Source organism: Aotus nancymaae, unplaced genomic scaffold (genome assembly GCF_030222135.1).
Source record: "Aotus nancymaae isolate 86718 unplaced genomic scaffold, 86718_ANA_hifiasm-v0.15.2.pri h1tg000036l, whole genome shotgun sequence".
Taxonomy (NCBI): Eukaryota; Metazoa; Chordata; class Mammalia; order Primates; family Aotidae; genus Aotus; species Aotus nancymaae.
This window is the reverse complement of record NW_026988450.1, coordinates 65,063,880-65,080,840: the sequence shown is the minus strand read 5'-3', so window position 1 is coordinate 65,080,840 and position 16,961 is coordinate 65,063,880. Positions and strand designations below refer to the sequence as shown.

The 16,961-nt window shown below is 34.9% G+C and overlaps 1 protein-coding gene across 2 annotated transcripts in view; it reads left to right on the top strand.

Annotated features, from left to right (window-relative positions):
• Positions 1–16,961, top strand: part of EIF3H (eukaryotic translation initiation factor 3 subunit H) — a 109,778-nt gene that overhangs the window by 26,982 nt on the left and 65,835 nt on the right. For both annotated transcript variants that reach the window (XM_021671343.2, XM_021671342.2), the window contains exon 2: positions 3,553–3,709. In XM_021671343.2, coding sequence (XP_021527018.1) covers positions 3,553–3,709 — 157 coding nt within the window. The remainder of the gene's footprint in view (positions 1–3,552; positions 3,710–16,961) is intronic.

Sequence of the window (16,961 nt, the reverse complement as noted above, 5' to 3'; positions counted from 1 at the left end):
GTTAAGTTCATATATCTTCTAGCATCTCTTGTTCACTTTGATTTCAGTAGTGTTTTACTTATCTCATTAATGGGGGTAGGTATAAAGAAATCTAGGTAAACCAGATGAATTGGTAGATGTGTTTATAATAACTCTTTATCAGTTTAGTTTATCCCTTCTTAATCATCCTTGTTTGTTCTATTTTTTTAAGTGTAAAAATATTTTTTCTTGGCAGAGAGGTATGTTGAATAAGCATTAAATAGTTCTTTCATTTTATTGACAAAAATGAACAATATTTATCATTTACTGAGTGCTTATTATATGGCAGACTCTGCAAAGAACTCTCTATATTTTGTCATTTTTAGTAGTGTCAGTAATGCTATGAAATAGTGCCATTTTGCAAATTAGAATCTAAGGCTTGGGAAGATTAAATAGCTTTCTCAAGGTCACAGCTAGTAAATGCTGGAGCTGGAACTCATACCCATACTTGTATGACTCATCAAGTTCATTTTTGTGCCTTTCAAGAAGTGGAGAGGTCTTTCATAAAGGAATGTGTAAGGTTTGTGCACTTCTTTCATTTCACAATATTGAAGGTCTGCTAATCTTATTGGTTGGTATTACTCCATATTGAGCTCTTTTCCCTGCTGACTGCTTGTACTCCTTTGGAGTTCCATGTCTTGCTGGTGCCGTCTTGGGTCTATTCATAACACAGTTTTTACTGTATGTCTGTTGTCTATTACTGATTATTTTAATTATCAATTTAGTTGCTAACATGAGAATCATCTTGTTATTAAAGTATACACACAAGCTTTGGACTTCAACTAGGCTTAAATCTTGGCTCGGCTCTACAACTTCCTAGATGTGGGACCTTTAGCCATTTACTTAATTTCTTTCTGCCTCAGTTTTCTTATCTATAACATGAGTATAACAGTACCTTTTTCCTAAGGTTGTTGTGAGAATTACATGATAGGGTAACACCTGTGAAATAATTGGATTATTGAATGTCATGTAATGTTCAGTAGTGTGTTATTAACTGGTCATTAGTTTCTTTTTTTCTTTCATAATTGATTTATTGGTTGTGTTGAGGATTCGTACAAAATTCTTAACATAGGTACTGAAAATCTAAAAAGCCATGTGTTGTAATTTTTAAAAAGTTATTCTAGTGACATTCCAGCTTAAAATTGGGAAGCAAATTTTCCTGAAGAGACTATCAAGAACCAGTATTTTCACATGTTGATAAGCTGTTACATAGATCCCACCAATTCACAATATAATAGCATACAGACTACATACTCAAAATTTCAATCTTCCACAGCACATTAACAAAGTTAATTAGAAAAACAGGACTACCACAACCAAAAATGTTACAGAGTGCACACCATTATGACGGGGAGAGCCATGATCAAACAGTATTTCTCTTTAGGAAATAATTCTACTAAAAAATAATGTGGGAATAAAGGTAATTTAAAATGTTCAAGACATTAAATGCAGGACTGTAACTCCATATTGCCATTTGGTATGCTTTCTATTGTAGGATATAAAAGCTAACCCCCCAACTATGGAATGTTAAGGTGATACTCAAGACAGTGAAACCCTCCCATAATTCAGTATCTCACGCAAACTTTTGTTTACAAAATAGTGGATAACAGTATTCCTCTGGGTTGTACAAGAAGGAAAATAGGGACCACTGATAAGACACGGTGTATTCTGACATTAATCAAACTTGGCTTATTTCTTTCTGGCCTCATCAGAGGCTGGACTCTTCTCAGTTTTAGTTTCTTCGTTTTGTGCAGGCAAATTTCTTTAGTTTCCTGGTTAGCCATGTTGGCCTGTTTTCCCTTGCTCCACTTTTCCCTTTGTTCTCATTTTTTTGTCTGAAGATTTATCCTTTCCTGCTGCCCTTTTTAGCTTCATTTCCACTTTTGCGGAAGCAGGTTTAGCTGACAACCACATTGATTCCCTCTTAGGCTGTTTCTTTGCCACTCCTATGGCTGAGCTGACCTGTGGGCTCAGTCTGCACACAGAAGTAGCTGCCTGCCCTGTGTCTGCCTGGCCCACCCATTAATTAGTTTCTAGCAATAATATATTTGTTTTAAATGAAGCACTAATTAGTAACATACAAATAAATTGTCATTTTCTTGTTAAACTTATTTTCCCTCTGCGAACTTTCCATTATAGTTTTGACTGTGTTGCCTTTTAGGTCTTCAGGCCATGGGCTTATATTAAATATTAATGTTACTATTGTTAATAATATGTGCCAGGCACTATGAAAAGCACTTTACATATATTAACCCCATGTTGTAGGAACCACCTAAAAAAAACACACAAAATTATTAATGATGATGATTCTTATTACGGACTTTAATTGCTTGTCCACCCATACACAGTGTTACCTCTTTTATCTTTATGAGAATATTCAGGGAGAGAGTTATATAGGACCTGGTTATTCCATTAGAGGTTGTTTAATGAATCTGTAACCGGGGTTTTTTTTGGGTGCTGGTGAGGCACAGCTCCCCTGAGAGAATGCTGTGGGTTCTTGGACTCCTATCCCTTAAAGAATAAGTGATGGGACCCCTGCAGGTGCGCTGTATGCTCATAAAATTAAATATTGGACCCAAGAAGTGTTGCAGAAAGGTGATTTTATTTAGGAGAAGAAGAGAAAGACTTCCACGAAGAGTGTGGGAGGGGATTTCAGAGGGGAAATCCGGCCAGGTGTGTGGACACGGACTTTTATCCTGGGAGGAACCACCACCTTCTCCAAGATCCTGGGCCAATGAAAGGAGTTCATTAGAACTTCCGCTGGAGTGATTGACTTTTAGTTTCTTCCCGCACCCGTGAAATTCAAACATAAACTGTTAAAACTCCCGGATGGAGAGAGTTGGGAGGTGGGCATGGCGCTGGGAAGTTTTTGCCCTTAAAACTATGCCCTGTCATGGATCTGGAAAGAGAACACATTCCCTCAAATCCTTCCGATTGAGGAAAACTAAATCATGCTGGAGACTGCTCTCTTTGTGTTCTTTGTTACCAACTAGATTCTTGTTGGATATGTGTGGGTACATATTCCCGTTGTTGCATCCTCTGACTATGGAGATGGTCTGTTGAGAAAGGCAAAATGAGAATTTGGCAGAAGGCTCTGCTTTCAGGTGTCCAGATAATTGAGACCTTTATCTCTGTATCTTATTAATGGTTTTGTCATTTATGTGTCTTTCTGTTAACAGGATCACTTCTTCAATAATAGCCTCAGGTTGAGGGAGTATTGTTTGATTTGGCTGAAGGAACTCTTAGATGCCAGACTATGGGGGAGCCTTGATTTAAGAGCATAAGTCCATACATGGACATTTTTGACATAGAGTCAAACTCCTGGAATTTCAGATATATATTTAGATTATGTGAGCTTTATTATTTATGTAAGGGTAAAGGAAATGATTTGTAAGACATTTATTTATTCCTCTTATTTAATTTTGTGGTTTTGCAAACCTGTGAGTATGGTTTGTTTATTTTTTTCTTAGAAATAAAGGAAATAATAAAGTAGGATGTTGTTAAGCTCCCTTCTGTGTGTGTGTGTGTTTTTAGGTGGTATTAAAGATAATCAAACATTATCAAGAAGAAGGGCAAGGAACTGAAGTTGTTCAAGGAGTGCTTTTGGGCCTGGTTGTAGAAGATCGACTTGAAATTACCAACTGCTTTCCTTTCCCTCAGCACACAGAGGATGATGCTGACTTTGATGAAGGTAAGAGTGTTCATCACAAGTGTGTGTCTTTGCAGTGCATACAAATGGATATTAACACAGGTCTCACTGTAACTTTTGATAATGTATGAATTGGGAGTATGTCAGGCTAACCTACTTGACTTGATTTCTAATATTTTGAGAAAATTATAAATTCTGGGAAATGAGGATATATACCATAGATGTCATTAGTTTGGCTTTTACTTATTTGGAATTTGTGATTCTGATTTGTAATAGTTTGGATAGGATCTGTGCTGATGTTGACTTTGTCAATTTGTCAATATGAAGTCAGCTTGCCAAATAACTAAAGTTTTGAGGGACATAGATCATTCCTATGTGTCTGTTATCCATTCCCTTCTATCCTCTTTTGACTAAGCCAGTGTTTAGAAAGAGATAAGAGTTCAATTTTCTGCTTCAAAAAGAAGGTACTCCTCAAGCATTTTAGGAATATTTTATTTTTGTACTACAGGTGTAATTGCTTTGTTAGTAAAGGCCGATAGCAGTTAAAAGCTCATGTCAAAGGCCAAAGTCAACATCTAAAAGATTTTTTTAAAATCAGGTTTAAAATAACTTCTCACTTGTTTGAACTCTCAGGTTTCATTTTCTATGTAACTTTTTATTGTGGTAAAAAGCACATAAAAATTTTAAGTATACCTTACAGTAGTGTTAACTATATGCATATTGTGCTATAGTTTTCTAGAACTGTTTCATCTTACAAAACTCAAAACTCTGTATCCATTGAACAGTCCCTTTTTCCACTTCTTTCACCCCCGGCAACCACCATTCTACTTTGTGTTTCCAAGAGTCTGACAACAGATACCTCGTTAGTGGAATCATGTGGCATTTTTTGTTTTGCGAGTGGCTTATTTTATTTAGCTTAATGTCCTAAAAGTTCATCCATGTTGTAGTAATGACAGGATTTCCTTCTTTTTTCTTAAGGCTGAATAATATTTCATTATCTATATATTCCATATTTTCCTTATCCAGCCATCTGTCAGTGGACGTTTAGGTTGCTCCCATCTATTGGATATTGTGAATAATGCTGCAATAAACATGGGTGTGCAAATATCTCTTCAAGATCCTGTTTCCATTTTCTTTTGGATATGTGCCCAGAAGTGGTATGGCATGGTAATTCTATCTTTTATTTTTTGAGGAACTTCTATATGATTTTTAATAGCAGCTACACCATTTTACATTCCCGATCTTGCACAGGGGTTCTGATTTCTTAATATCCTTGTCAAGACTTGTTATTTTCTGTGTGTTTGATAATGGCCGTTTTAACAAATGGGAGGTAATAATCTCATTGTGGTTTGATTTGCACTTTCTGATGATTACTGATGTTGAGCATCTTTTCATCTGCTTGTTAGTGATTTGTATTTCTGAAAAAATGTCTCTTCAAGTCCCTTGTTTATTTTTCTTGTTGAGTTGAAGGAGTTCTTTATATTCTGGATGTTAACCTCTTATCAGATATGTGGTTTGCAGTATGTATTGTCTACCGTTTTGTAGGTTGCTCTTTTAGTATGTTGCCTTTGCTGGGCAGGAGTTTTTACATTTGATGTACTCCCAATTTGTCTATTTTTGCTTTTGTTGCCTGTGCTTTTGGTATTATATTGAAGAAATCATTGCCAAATCCAATGTCATGAAGGTTTTTTCCTCTGTTTTCTGGTAGAGTTTTAGAAGTTTCAGGTCTTATGTTTAGGTCTTTAATCCATTTTGAATTAATATTTGTACTGTATATAAGGTAAGGGTCCAGCTACATTCTTTGGCATGTGGATATCTGGTTTTCCTAGCACCATTTGTTGAAGAGACTGTCCATTTCCACTGAGTTATCTTGGTACCCTTGTTAAAGATCATTTGACACCATATATACCAGGGTTTCTTTCTGGGCTCTTTGTTTTATTCCATTGGTCTATATGTCTGTCTTAATGTCAGAACTATCCTTTTTGGATTACTGCAACTTTGTAATAGGTTTTGAAGTCAGAAAGTGTGAGACCTTCAATTTTTGTCTCATTTGAGATTGTTTTGGCTATTCAGGGTTCTTTGAGATTCCATATGAATTTTAGAATAGATTTTTCTATTACTACAAAAAATGTCATTGTGATTTTGATAGGTATTTCATTGAATCTGTCTTTGAGTAGTATTGACAACCTAATAAGATGAAGTATTCTAACCTCTGAACATGGCTTTTCTTTCCATTTATTTGCATCGTCTTTTAGCAGTGTTTTGTAGTTTCAGTTTACAAGTGTTTTGCCTCTTTGGTTAAATTTATTCCTAAGTATTTTATTCTTTATGATGCTATTGTAAATTGGATTTTTCCTAATTTCCTTTTTGTCATTTTCTAAATGACTTTTAAGTGACCACTTTAACTTTGATAGACTGTTATTTATTTCATTTGACTTCACACCTTCGTAGTACCTTGAACATGTAATAGACACAAAGTATATGCTTGCTAAAGTGAAATACCTTGCAATTTGTCTGCAAAGCAGTTTTTCATTAAAGTAATTCCTCTAGAAATTAACCAAGGCTACTTTTGTTCTAGGCACCTGAATACTAATATACTTGGATTGTTTAAATGTTTATGCAGTGTGCATCTTCTTTTTAAAAAAAAGTTAGCTATGCTCTCCCTATTTCATCTACCTCCCACAGAATTAAGATTGAGATTTCTCTGCAGTTCATCCTGGCAGTATTAGCTCTCTTTTTCCCTGTTAATGCACATATCCGGGGGTACTTAATTATATTTAAATAATCACTAGTTTTGGGCTGGAAAAGAAGAGATCGTTAATGCATTTTCTTTGGTTTACAAGTGAGGAGCTTGAGAGTTTTACTTTATTTGTTTGGTTACTGAGTTGGTGGCACAGTTGGGAGTAGAATCTATTCCAGAACAGTTTACACTGTCACACAGTTTTCTCAGGTTTAGAATATGAAGAAATAATATTGATTGCAATTATATTAGGTGAATGAAACAAAATATATTACTGATTCTAGATCATTGGAAGCTAACTACTTTTATGAGCTTGAAATGCTTGAATTGACCAGTATGTTAGTTCATGAACATGTATTTTTATTTTTTATTTTTTAAATTTCTGCAAGCTCTTTATTTTCGAAGTCTTAAAAGAATGTTTATATCAAAAGTTGCACATGGGGTAAGAAGCACAGATTATTATCCTAATTTTACAGATTGAGAAGAGTAACTGTGTATTTGAATTTACATAGGTAGACTTCGCAAGATTAGATTTTTTTAAAAAAATTAGGACCTTTTAACTGATAAGAAAAACAAAACCTTAATTCTTTGATTTTCCTGCCAGTTTTCTCTGCTTCTTCACTTGGGGTAGAGAAAAAGCAAACTGCAGACTATGTACTACATGCTGCAATTTGTGTGAAATTTTAAAAGACAATGTAATACTACATACTGATAAAAGATACGCATGTAGTAAGAGTATAAACGTGTGTGAGAATAATAAACACTGAATTCAGCGTAATAGTTACCTCTGGAAGGGGAAGTATAGAGGGGCACAGAGGACTTCAGCTTTATTGATAAAATTACTTAAGTTGGGTAGCAAGGACACAAATATTATTTGTGTTAGTCCATTTTCATGTTGCTGATAAAGACATACCCCACACTGGGTAACTTACAAAGAAAAAGAGGTTTAATGGATTCACAGTTCTGCATGGGTGGGGAGGCCTCACAGTCATGGCAGAAGGCGAAAGGCACGTCTTACATGGCGGTAGGCAAGAGAGAAAATGAGAACAAAGTGAAGGGGGTTTCCCCTTATAAAATCATCAGATCTCGTGAGACTTATTCACTACCATGAGAACAGTATGGGACAGTTGTCCCCATGATTCAGTTGTCTTCCACTGGCTCCCTCCCACAACATGTGGGAATTACAGGAGCTACAATGCAAGATGAGATTTGGGTGGTGACACAGCCAAACCATCTCATTTCACCCATGGCTCCTCCCAAATCTCATGTCCCCACATTTCAAAACCAATCAATGCTTCCCAGCCACCTGCCAGTCTTAACTCAGTTCAGCATTAACTCAAAAGTCCACAGTCCAAAGTCTCATCTGAAACAAGGCAAGTTCCTTCTACCTGTGATCCTGTAAAATCAAAAGCAAGTTAGTTACTTTCTAGATACGATGGAGGTACAGGCATTGGATAAATACACCAATTTCAAATGGGAGAAATGAGCCAAAATGAAGGGGCTGAAGGCCCCATGCAAGTCTGAAATCCAGTGGGGTAGTCAAATCTTAAAACTCCAAAATGATATCCTTTGACTCCATGTCTCACATCCAGGTTACACTAAAGCAAGAAGTGGGTTCCCTTGGTCTTGGGCAGCTGTGCCTTTGTGGCTTTGCAGAGTGTAGCCTCCCTCTTGGCTGTTATCATGGGCTGGCGTTGAGTGTGTGTGGCTTTTCCAGGTGTGTGGTGCAAGCTATTGGGGGATCTACCATTCTGGGATCTGGAGGATGCAGCCTTCTTCTCACTGCCCCACTAGGCAGTGCCCCAGTGGGGACTCTATGTGGAGGTCGCAATGCCACATTTTCCTTTTGCACTGCCCTAGCAGAAGTTCTACATGAAGGCTCTGATCCTGCAGCAAACTTCTGCCTCCATACATCCTCTGAAATCTAGGCAGAGGTTCCCAAACCTCAGTTTTTGACTTCTGTGTACCCGCAGGCTCAACACCACATGGAAGCTGCTAAGGGTAAGGGCTTGCACCCTCTGGAGCTGCAGCCTGAGCTATACCTTGGCTTCTTTTAGCCATGGCTACAGTGGCTAGTATACAGGCCACCAAGTCCCTAGGCTACACACAGTAGGAGGGCCCACAAAACCATTTTTTCCTCCTAGGCCTCCAGGCCTGTGATGGGAGAGGCTTCTGTGAAGGTCTTCAACATGCCCTGGAGAAATTTTTCCCATGGTCTTGGTGATTAACATTCAGCTCCTCATTACTTATGCAAATTTCTGCTTGAATTTCTCCTCAGAAAGTGGGTTTTTCTTTTCTATTGCATTGTCAGGCTGCAAATTTTCCAAACTTTTATGATGTTTCCTTTTTAAAACTGAATGCTTTTAACAGCATCTGAGTCACCTTTTGAATGCTTTGCTGCTTAGAAGTTTTTTCCGCCAGATACTCTAAATCATCTCTCTCAATCAAGTACAGAATTCCACAAATCTTTTCCAGTCTCTTTGCAAAAATATAGCAAGAGTTACTTTTAATACAGTTCCCAACAGGTTCCTCATATCCATCTAAGATCACCGCAGCCTAGATTTCATTGTCCATATCATTATCAGCATTTTGGTCAAAACCATTCAACAAGTCTCTAGGAAGTTCCAAACTTTCCCACATTTTTCTGTCTTCTGAGCCATCCCAACTTTTCTAGCCTCTGCCTGTTACCCGGTTGCAAAATCGCTTCCACATTTTCCGGTATCTATAGCAGCACCCGACTCTTGGTACCAGTTTACTGTATCAGTCCATTTTCACGCTGCTGGTAAAGTCATACCTGAAACTGGACAATTTATAAAGAAAAAGAGATTTAATGGACTCACAGTTCTGTGTGGATGGGGAGGCCCCACAATCATGGCAGAAGGCAGAAGGCAGAAGGCAGAAGGCACATCTTACATGGTGGCAGTCAAGAGAGAAAATGAGCATGAATATGTATGTTAAACATTTGAATTAAAACATTTAATATTTTTTAAATGTAAACATTTCCATTAAAAAATTATTTAAAAAATTTATTTTTAACATTTCAATTAAAAAATTTTTAAGTTGAAATCAAACAATTTTAAGTGTTAAAAAATATTTTAATAGCCCTGTGATAAACTTCAGTTTAGTGTTAAATAATAAAAAATAGTCATTGTATTCTGTGTACTGTATGTAAATTGCCTGCATAGTTGAAAGTCTTTTCAGTTCCGTTTTCCAGAATTAGGATACTGACGTTTAGTGAAATAAATAACTTGTCAGAAATCATTTAACTAGGAATTGGCAGTATAGGGATTGAAACCTATAATATGTTGCTCTCAGACTCTTAGTGAAATGTATGCCAAAGGTTAAAGGATGTTGAGTGTAGGTCATTTTTCCGTATCTGAAATCCACCTTTTGTGTAAAACAAGTAAATAAGTTTTTCTTGGTCTGCCTTTAGAAACTAATCGGAATTGTCGTTTTTCTTACACATGTGAAAAATCTAAGACAACAGTATTCTTTAGCTCTTTATAACCTCATGTGATAGATTTAAATTTTAGATTCTCTCTTGCGTTGATCTTTCCATTTTATTTTTCATGAGAATTTAAAAAATATTCATAAATTTTCTGATACCCACTTACTTCTCAAACCCTTTACGATGACTGTGTTCTTGGTGATGGTAATGTTCCCTCTTTTTTATTTGTGTGACGTCTTCTGCCCTTTCTCCTGGCTGGCTGTGCTTTCCATTCAAACATTTTGAGTGTGAACTTTCCCATATTACATTATCTCCATTTAAGTTTCCCTACTTCTATCCTTTCTTTCCTCTCTTTCTTTTTCATCTCAGATAATTCATTCCCTGTGAAAATTTAATTTTTCTGTCTTTCAGAGCCTTGCCATAGTTTCTCTAAGAAGTTGGTAAGATGACAGGTTTGATGGTGATAGCCACAGTTTCCATTCTAACTGTACTTCTGTAAAATGAGAAGTTAGGACCTCTGTCTTTTATTCAGAATTAAAGGGCCCATTATTATGCATTTGATACTTCACCCAACTCTGAGTTGAAAGAAGATGACAAACTTGCCAAGTGCTGTTTCTCAATCCAGTTGTCCTCACAAAGACAGTGAATTCGGATATGATCCGATGGTACGTTAATAAACTAAGGCTCATTTCCTTCTGGCCTTGAATGTTGTATTCACATATTTCTAGATACACAGATATTGGACATGATTATTTTTGTCTTTATTTTCTTTCCCACCATAGTAATTTTTCTTTGTTCTTTTGTGTTTTTATCACAATTAGCATTTTCAATGCAATATAACTCCTAGTTAATATTTTTTTTCTTTTTTGGGGGAAGCAGGTTTTATTATTATTTTTAATATATATATTTTTATTTCAGTAGGTTTTTCAGGAAAAGGTGGTGTTTGGTTACATGAACAAGTTCTTTAGTGGTGATTTCTGAATTTTTGTCGCACCCATCACCTGAGCAGTGTACATTGTATGTGTAGTCTTTTAACCCTTGCCACCCCACCCTTTCCACCAGGTCCTCAAAGTCCATTGTATCCTTCTTGTGCCTTTGTATCCTCATAGTTTCGCTCCCTCTTGTGAATGAGAACATAAAATGTTCAGATTTCCATTCCCAAGTTACTTCACTTAGAATAATGGTTTCTAATTCCATCCAGATTGCTGCAAATGCCATTTTTTTTTCCTTTTTATGGCTGAATAGTATTCCATAATATATATATACCACATTATCTTTATCCACTGATTGATTGATGAGCATTTGGGCTGGTTCTGTATATTTGCAGTTGCAAATTGTGCTGCTGTAAACGTATGTACAAGTATCTTTTTTGTATAATTACTTCTTTTCTTGGTAGGTACCCAGGAGTGGAATTGCTGGATCAAATGGTAGATCTACTTTTAGTTCTTTTAAGGAATTGCCAAACACTGCTTTCCATACATTCCCACCAAAAGTGTTCCCTTTTCACCACATCCACACCAGCATCTATAATTTTTTGTTTGTTTTTTTTTCATTATGGACGTTCTAGCTAGGATTAAGGTGGTATTGCATTGTGGTTTTGATTTGCATTTCCCTGATAATTAGTGATGTTGAGCATTTTTTTCATATGTTTGTTGTCCATTTGCATATCTTCTTTCATGTCCTTAGCCCACTTTTTGATGGGATTGTTATTTTCTTGCTGATTTATTCAAGTTCGTTGTAGTTTCTGGATATTAGTCCTTTGTTGTTACATAAATTATGAAGATTTTTCTCCCACTCTGTGGGTTGTCTGTTTACTCTGCTGATTAACTTTTTAGTTTAATTAAGTCCATCTATATATGTTTGTTTTTGTTGCCTTTGATTTTGGGTTCTTGGTCATGAAGTCTTTGCCTAAGCCAATGTATAAAAGGGTTTCTCCAATGTTATTTTCTAGAATTTTTATGGTTTCAGGTTTTAGATTTAAGTCTTTCATCCATCTTGAGTTGATTTTTGTATAAGGTGAAAGATGAGGATCCAGTTTCATCTACATTTGGCAATCCAATTGTCTCAGTACCATTTGTTGAATAGGGTGTCGTTTCCCCACTTTATGTTTTTGTTTGCTTTGTCAAAGATCAGTTCACTGTAAGTATTTGGCATTATTTCTGGATTCTCTATTCTGTTCCATTGGTCTGTATGCATGTTTTTATACCATTACCATATTTTTTGGTGACTATGGCCTCAGAGTAGTTTGAAGTTGGGTAATGTAATGCCTCCAGATTTGTTCTTTTTGCTTAGTCTTCTTTTGGCTATGCGGGCTCTTTTTTTGGTTCCAAAATTGTTTTTTTTCTAGTTCTGTGAAGAATGATGGTGACATTTTGATGGCAATTGCATTGAATTTGTAGATTGCTTTTGGCAGTATAGTCATTTTCACAAAATTGATTCTACCCATCCATGAGCGTGGGATGTGTTTCCATTTGTTTGTGTCATCTGTGATTTCTTTCAGCAGTGTTTTGTAGTTTTCCTTCAAAAGTCCTGTAGTCTTTCCCCTCCTTGCTAACCCGTATACTCTATATTAATGGGTATTTAAATGTAGTCACCAATAGATTTTTATTAAACTTAGATAAAAACTAAAGTTTTCTATTATATGGATCTATTTTAGAATAGTCCTATATGTTGATTTTTAAAAATCATGGTAAAGACCCACATTTCTTACTGCTTTTCTGTTATTTTTGTGCTCTCTAAAACTAGCAGTTTTTCAGAGAAATACCTTTTTTTGTGCCGTCCACCTCATGGAGGTTATGTACCAACTATTTCATAATTTTAGTGAGTATGTATTTCAGGTTGCTTAGGGTATTTGGGGGGAGTGTTTTTGTTTTTGTTTTGGTGCCTCATGTACAGAGGAGGTTTTTAATCTGTTGTCCAAAAGTGAAATGTTAATAAATGATTTAAATCGGAGATTGGCAAACGGTGATCTGATTTGTAAATAAAATTTTGTAGGGACACTGTGATGCCCATTCACGTATTTTTTGTGGCTTTATTCCTGTTACAGTGGTACAGTTAAGTAGTTATGGCTAAGACCATATAGATCCTAAGCCTGAAATATTTACTGTCTGGCCCTTAAAGAAATTTTGACCACCTGTGATTTATATAACTTCATGTCTTATTGTTCTTCCTCTCTTGTAAAGAATAAGACAGTAAGCCCTCTCTTTCATTATAAATTCATAATTTTTTTTGTGTTATTTGTTCTTGATGTTACCTTTAATCTTGACTGAGTCCATAATATATTGTGAGCACTGAAATGAAAATACTGATAATGTAGGATGTTTGTTTCGTTGGCACACCTAGGAAGTATCAGAATAGGTAGTTACCGCTTTAGTTTTAGTGCCTTTTTCCTTTAAAAAGAAAACACATATTAAATTGTGATTCGTGGTTGCTGACCAGTGACTAGGCATTGTGGAAAGGTAATGGTATGAGGCCAAAAAACCTGGATGGAAATCTCAGCTTTATACTTTGGAGCTGTGCAACATAGTATGACTTCTGAACCAATTTTTTTCTGCCTCTGGTATCTTCTATTTAGCACATATTAATTGCTCACTTGAGTACTAGGAACAATGAGAATGATAATTTCCTTATAAGATTAATGTTTTGTATTGTGCTGTGTTAGATTATGTTATTGGATGATTTAAAACCTAGAAAACTGTTATGGTTATTAGTTTTCTATTGTTTGTTTCTGTTAATTCACAATTTGTCTTTGCAGATATGGTAACTCTCCTTTCAATGGATTAAATCTTCATAAACTTTGTATTATAAAATTTACCTTCTACTTGCAAGTGAGGTAACTTGATCATATTAGAGAATATATGCTTTTTCAAAGAAAAAAAAAGAGTAGAAAAACTCATATTAAAATTCCCATTAGGGGGCACTATTATCAAGCTTAGCAGAACTGGAGACTAATTTGTTTTCTCAAACATAAATCCGAGGCTTGCTAAAAGGGAAAAATATTTTCATCTGATAAAATTCAGATACTGTTTTATACAACCAAATTCCTTAAATATGTTATAAGGTACACTGAATTGAACACAGATTCAATAACTTACTGTCTTGCTTTTCAGCAGACTAAATTGATTTAATATTTCAGGTGATATAAGAAGCTTACTTTATTCTCCATCAGAGCCAAATCCATAATTTTCATATTTGGAGTAGCAAATTTTTTATTTTGCTTACTACAAATAAAGGATGACCCTTGGCCTTCAAAATAGGTTGATTTCAAAACGAAGCATGATGACTGCATTGTACTCCTAAAATTCAGTTAGGGGAATGAAATAATGCCTTTTCAGTCAGACAGTATTCATGTGTGTACCACATATAATTATTAAAGTGATAATACACGTGGTAGTGATACATACTACACATAGCTTTTAGCTGTTTTTGATCATTTTCAGGAGGAGAAAATTGTTACTTGAAAATTGCTTGTTCTTGTATTAACCAAGTTTGGTGTTGGATAAGATACTAGCGTAGACCATTTACATATTTTCTTGAAGTTTTCAAAAGAAGAGCGGTGTTGTAGAATCAATCCTTTCAGAGGCTAAAATATTAATTGACAAAAATGTAATTAAAATATGATGTATTCAGAATAATTTTTTACTGCATAGGGTTATTTTTGTATGACAGTTTGGAAAGAGTAAGTTTGGTGATGTTATTTGCAGTGCTTTCTGTGTAAGTCAGTCATATTTTACTTTGGGGAAAATCTGCTATACTTTTCGTTGGAGAAAATCTCTGCGTGGTTACTTGCTTCCTCAAATCTCACCTTCCTTCTCTTAGTTTTTCTGCAGCTCACACCCAGGGTAAAACTGCTGGAAACCTAGTCTGTAGTTACTGTTTCGCCTTTGTATTGCTTTTGAGCTCAGGGAAGAGTTGAATTTGGACAGAGAAAGCTTTCAATATTTTTTAGACAGATGGGAACATTTTGTGGATAGACATATGTTTACTTATTATTTTGTCTTACCCCCATCTGTATGAATAGTCAGTGATCACCGTGGTCTCTTTGACAGATTCGTTTTTTAAAACTTCTGTTTCTTTTGTAGCATTTTTAAAAATGATTTTTTTTTTTTGGTGGGAATGTTAGAAATAATATGTAGACAATTTTGGGGTATATTTTGAAATTTACTGGAGAAATAGGAGCATATTTACCTAGTGACCTCATATAATTGTGGTCAAGTATAGAGATATAATAAAATGTTTCAAATATCCAGAAAGAAATTAGTCCATAGTAATTCACTTCAGCATTTAGCCAGCAAATTACTTGAGTGGAAAGTAAAAAAGATAGACACCAAATCCTGGTTACTGTGTCAAAGATTTTAAGTGGGAGGGACAATGTGTACATAAAAAAAATGTAAAACAGAATTGATGTAAGTGTAGACTATGGAAGGAAAAAATGATGGGAACACCCAGCTATCAGCCAGTAATTCCTTTCGGGGATGACTTCACAGGAGTGGTGAAATTTGCTTCTGTAAATAGATGTCAGTTGCAATTTTAAGTAACTGTTAAACAAGAAAATTGTGTCTTGTGAATGTGTTCCAATTATTTTTATATCTTGTCCTCATAAGTGATACACACATCTGTAGAAATCAAGAACAAACTAATACATACGTATTTTTTATTTGACATCTTTATTGTTCAGAGATAATTATATTCCTTGAAAATACTTTTTAGATATTGCTGTTGCTTTAGTGTCCAGCCAGAGAAGTTGCTTTTGATATTTGTTTTTATACATTGGAAGTTCTCCTTATAATGATGTTAGTGTCATGTTTATAGAACCTTGGGGCCCATATTGCAGTTGATTCTATTTAAAATATTTAGTAAAATACTTAATAGATACTTGATTTTAGAAGCATTATATAAGCAGGTAACTAGAGAGAATCTGTACACTGATTTATGATAAAATTTCCCTTGGTATTCATCTTTTTGTTACATAATATTTTGAAAATGTTAAACTGTTCACATTTAATGAATTACTACTAAATAATCAGAGCAATGAACTTTATATTATTTCTCACTTACATTTTTTTGGATCACTCAGAAAAGCCTGGTTTATGAGTTGAAACTTTAACTTAAAAACCTAAATTTACTTTATGTGTTTGGTTTTTGGTTTATTAAGGTGATTGAATATAAGGGAGGTAAAATCTGAATAGGAAGCATCAATTTCAGTATTTCTGTGGCTTTTCTGATCTTTCAGTTTGAGTGTCTCAAGATTTTAAATACAATAGTAGGAACAAAGTCTAGCTTCATTTTGAAGGCTTGTAAAATATTTTTGCATTTCATGTTTTACAATTTAGTTTTTTTTCCTTTTTTAAAAAATGAGTTGAGAAACTTGTACGTAGAAGGATATACTTTTGAAAATGTGGTCAAGGTAAAAGATTTTTCTGCTTAAAGAAATTAAAGCGCTTTACACTGTACTCTCCCTTAGTCCCCAAAGCGTAAGTGCTATGGTTTGGAAACAAGCCAAGTAAAACCTGTTCAAATTTTGTGCAGACTTAAAGTAATACTGTAAGATTTGAAAATTACAGGTGGATACAGTACTTAAATAGTATTTAAAATTCCTAAGTTTCCCAAGTCTAAAAATGTAATCCTTAAATTACTGTTCCCGGTGGTTTAAATTTTAATTAAATAAAAACTGTCTGTCTTTTGACCCACAACAACTTTAGGTAAAGATATTTGAATTTATTACTAAACTTTAAGGTAATAGCCATTAAAATGAGCTGTTTTAGTACTAATTAAAATGTCAAAAAGTCACAATTACAGTATGTAACCAAGGATCCTTGCTATTCTTTTTTCAAGTTCAAACTTGCTTCCTATCTTGCCCAGGAGAAATGCTACTCAGTTTCATTCCCTCAATTGAATATATTACCTAATGTATTTTTTACAGATTGATAATTAATTATAATTAGATTTGATGTTTTGGTGCTGATACTGAGTTTTCCAAACTGCCCTTCATCCTAAAAGTGCTGTCTTAGTTATGCCAGTAAAGTGTTCTATTTGCTTTACATTCATATCTCTCTAGGTGAAATTTTCATACTTTGTGGAACTTTAATCTGTTTCGAGATTGTTCT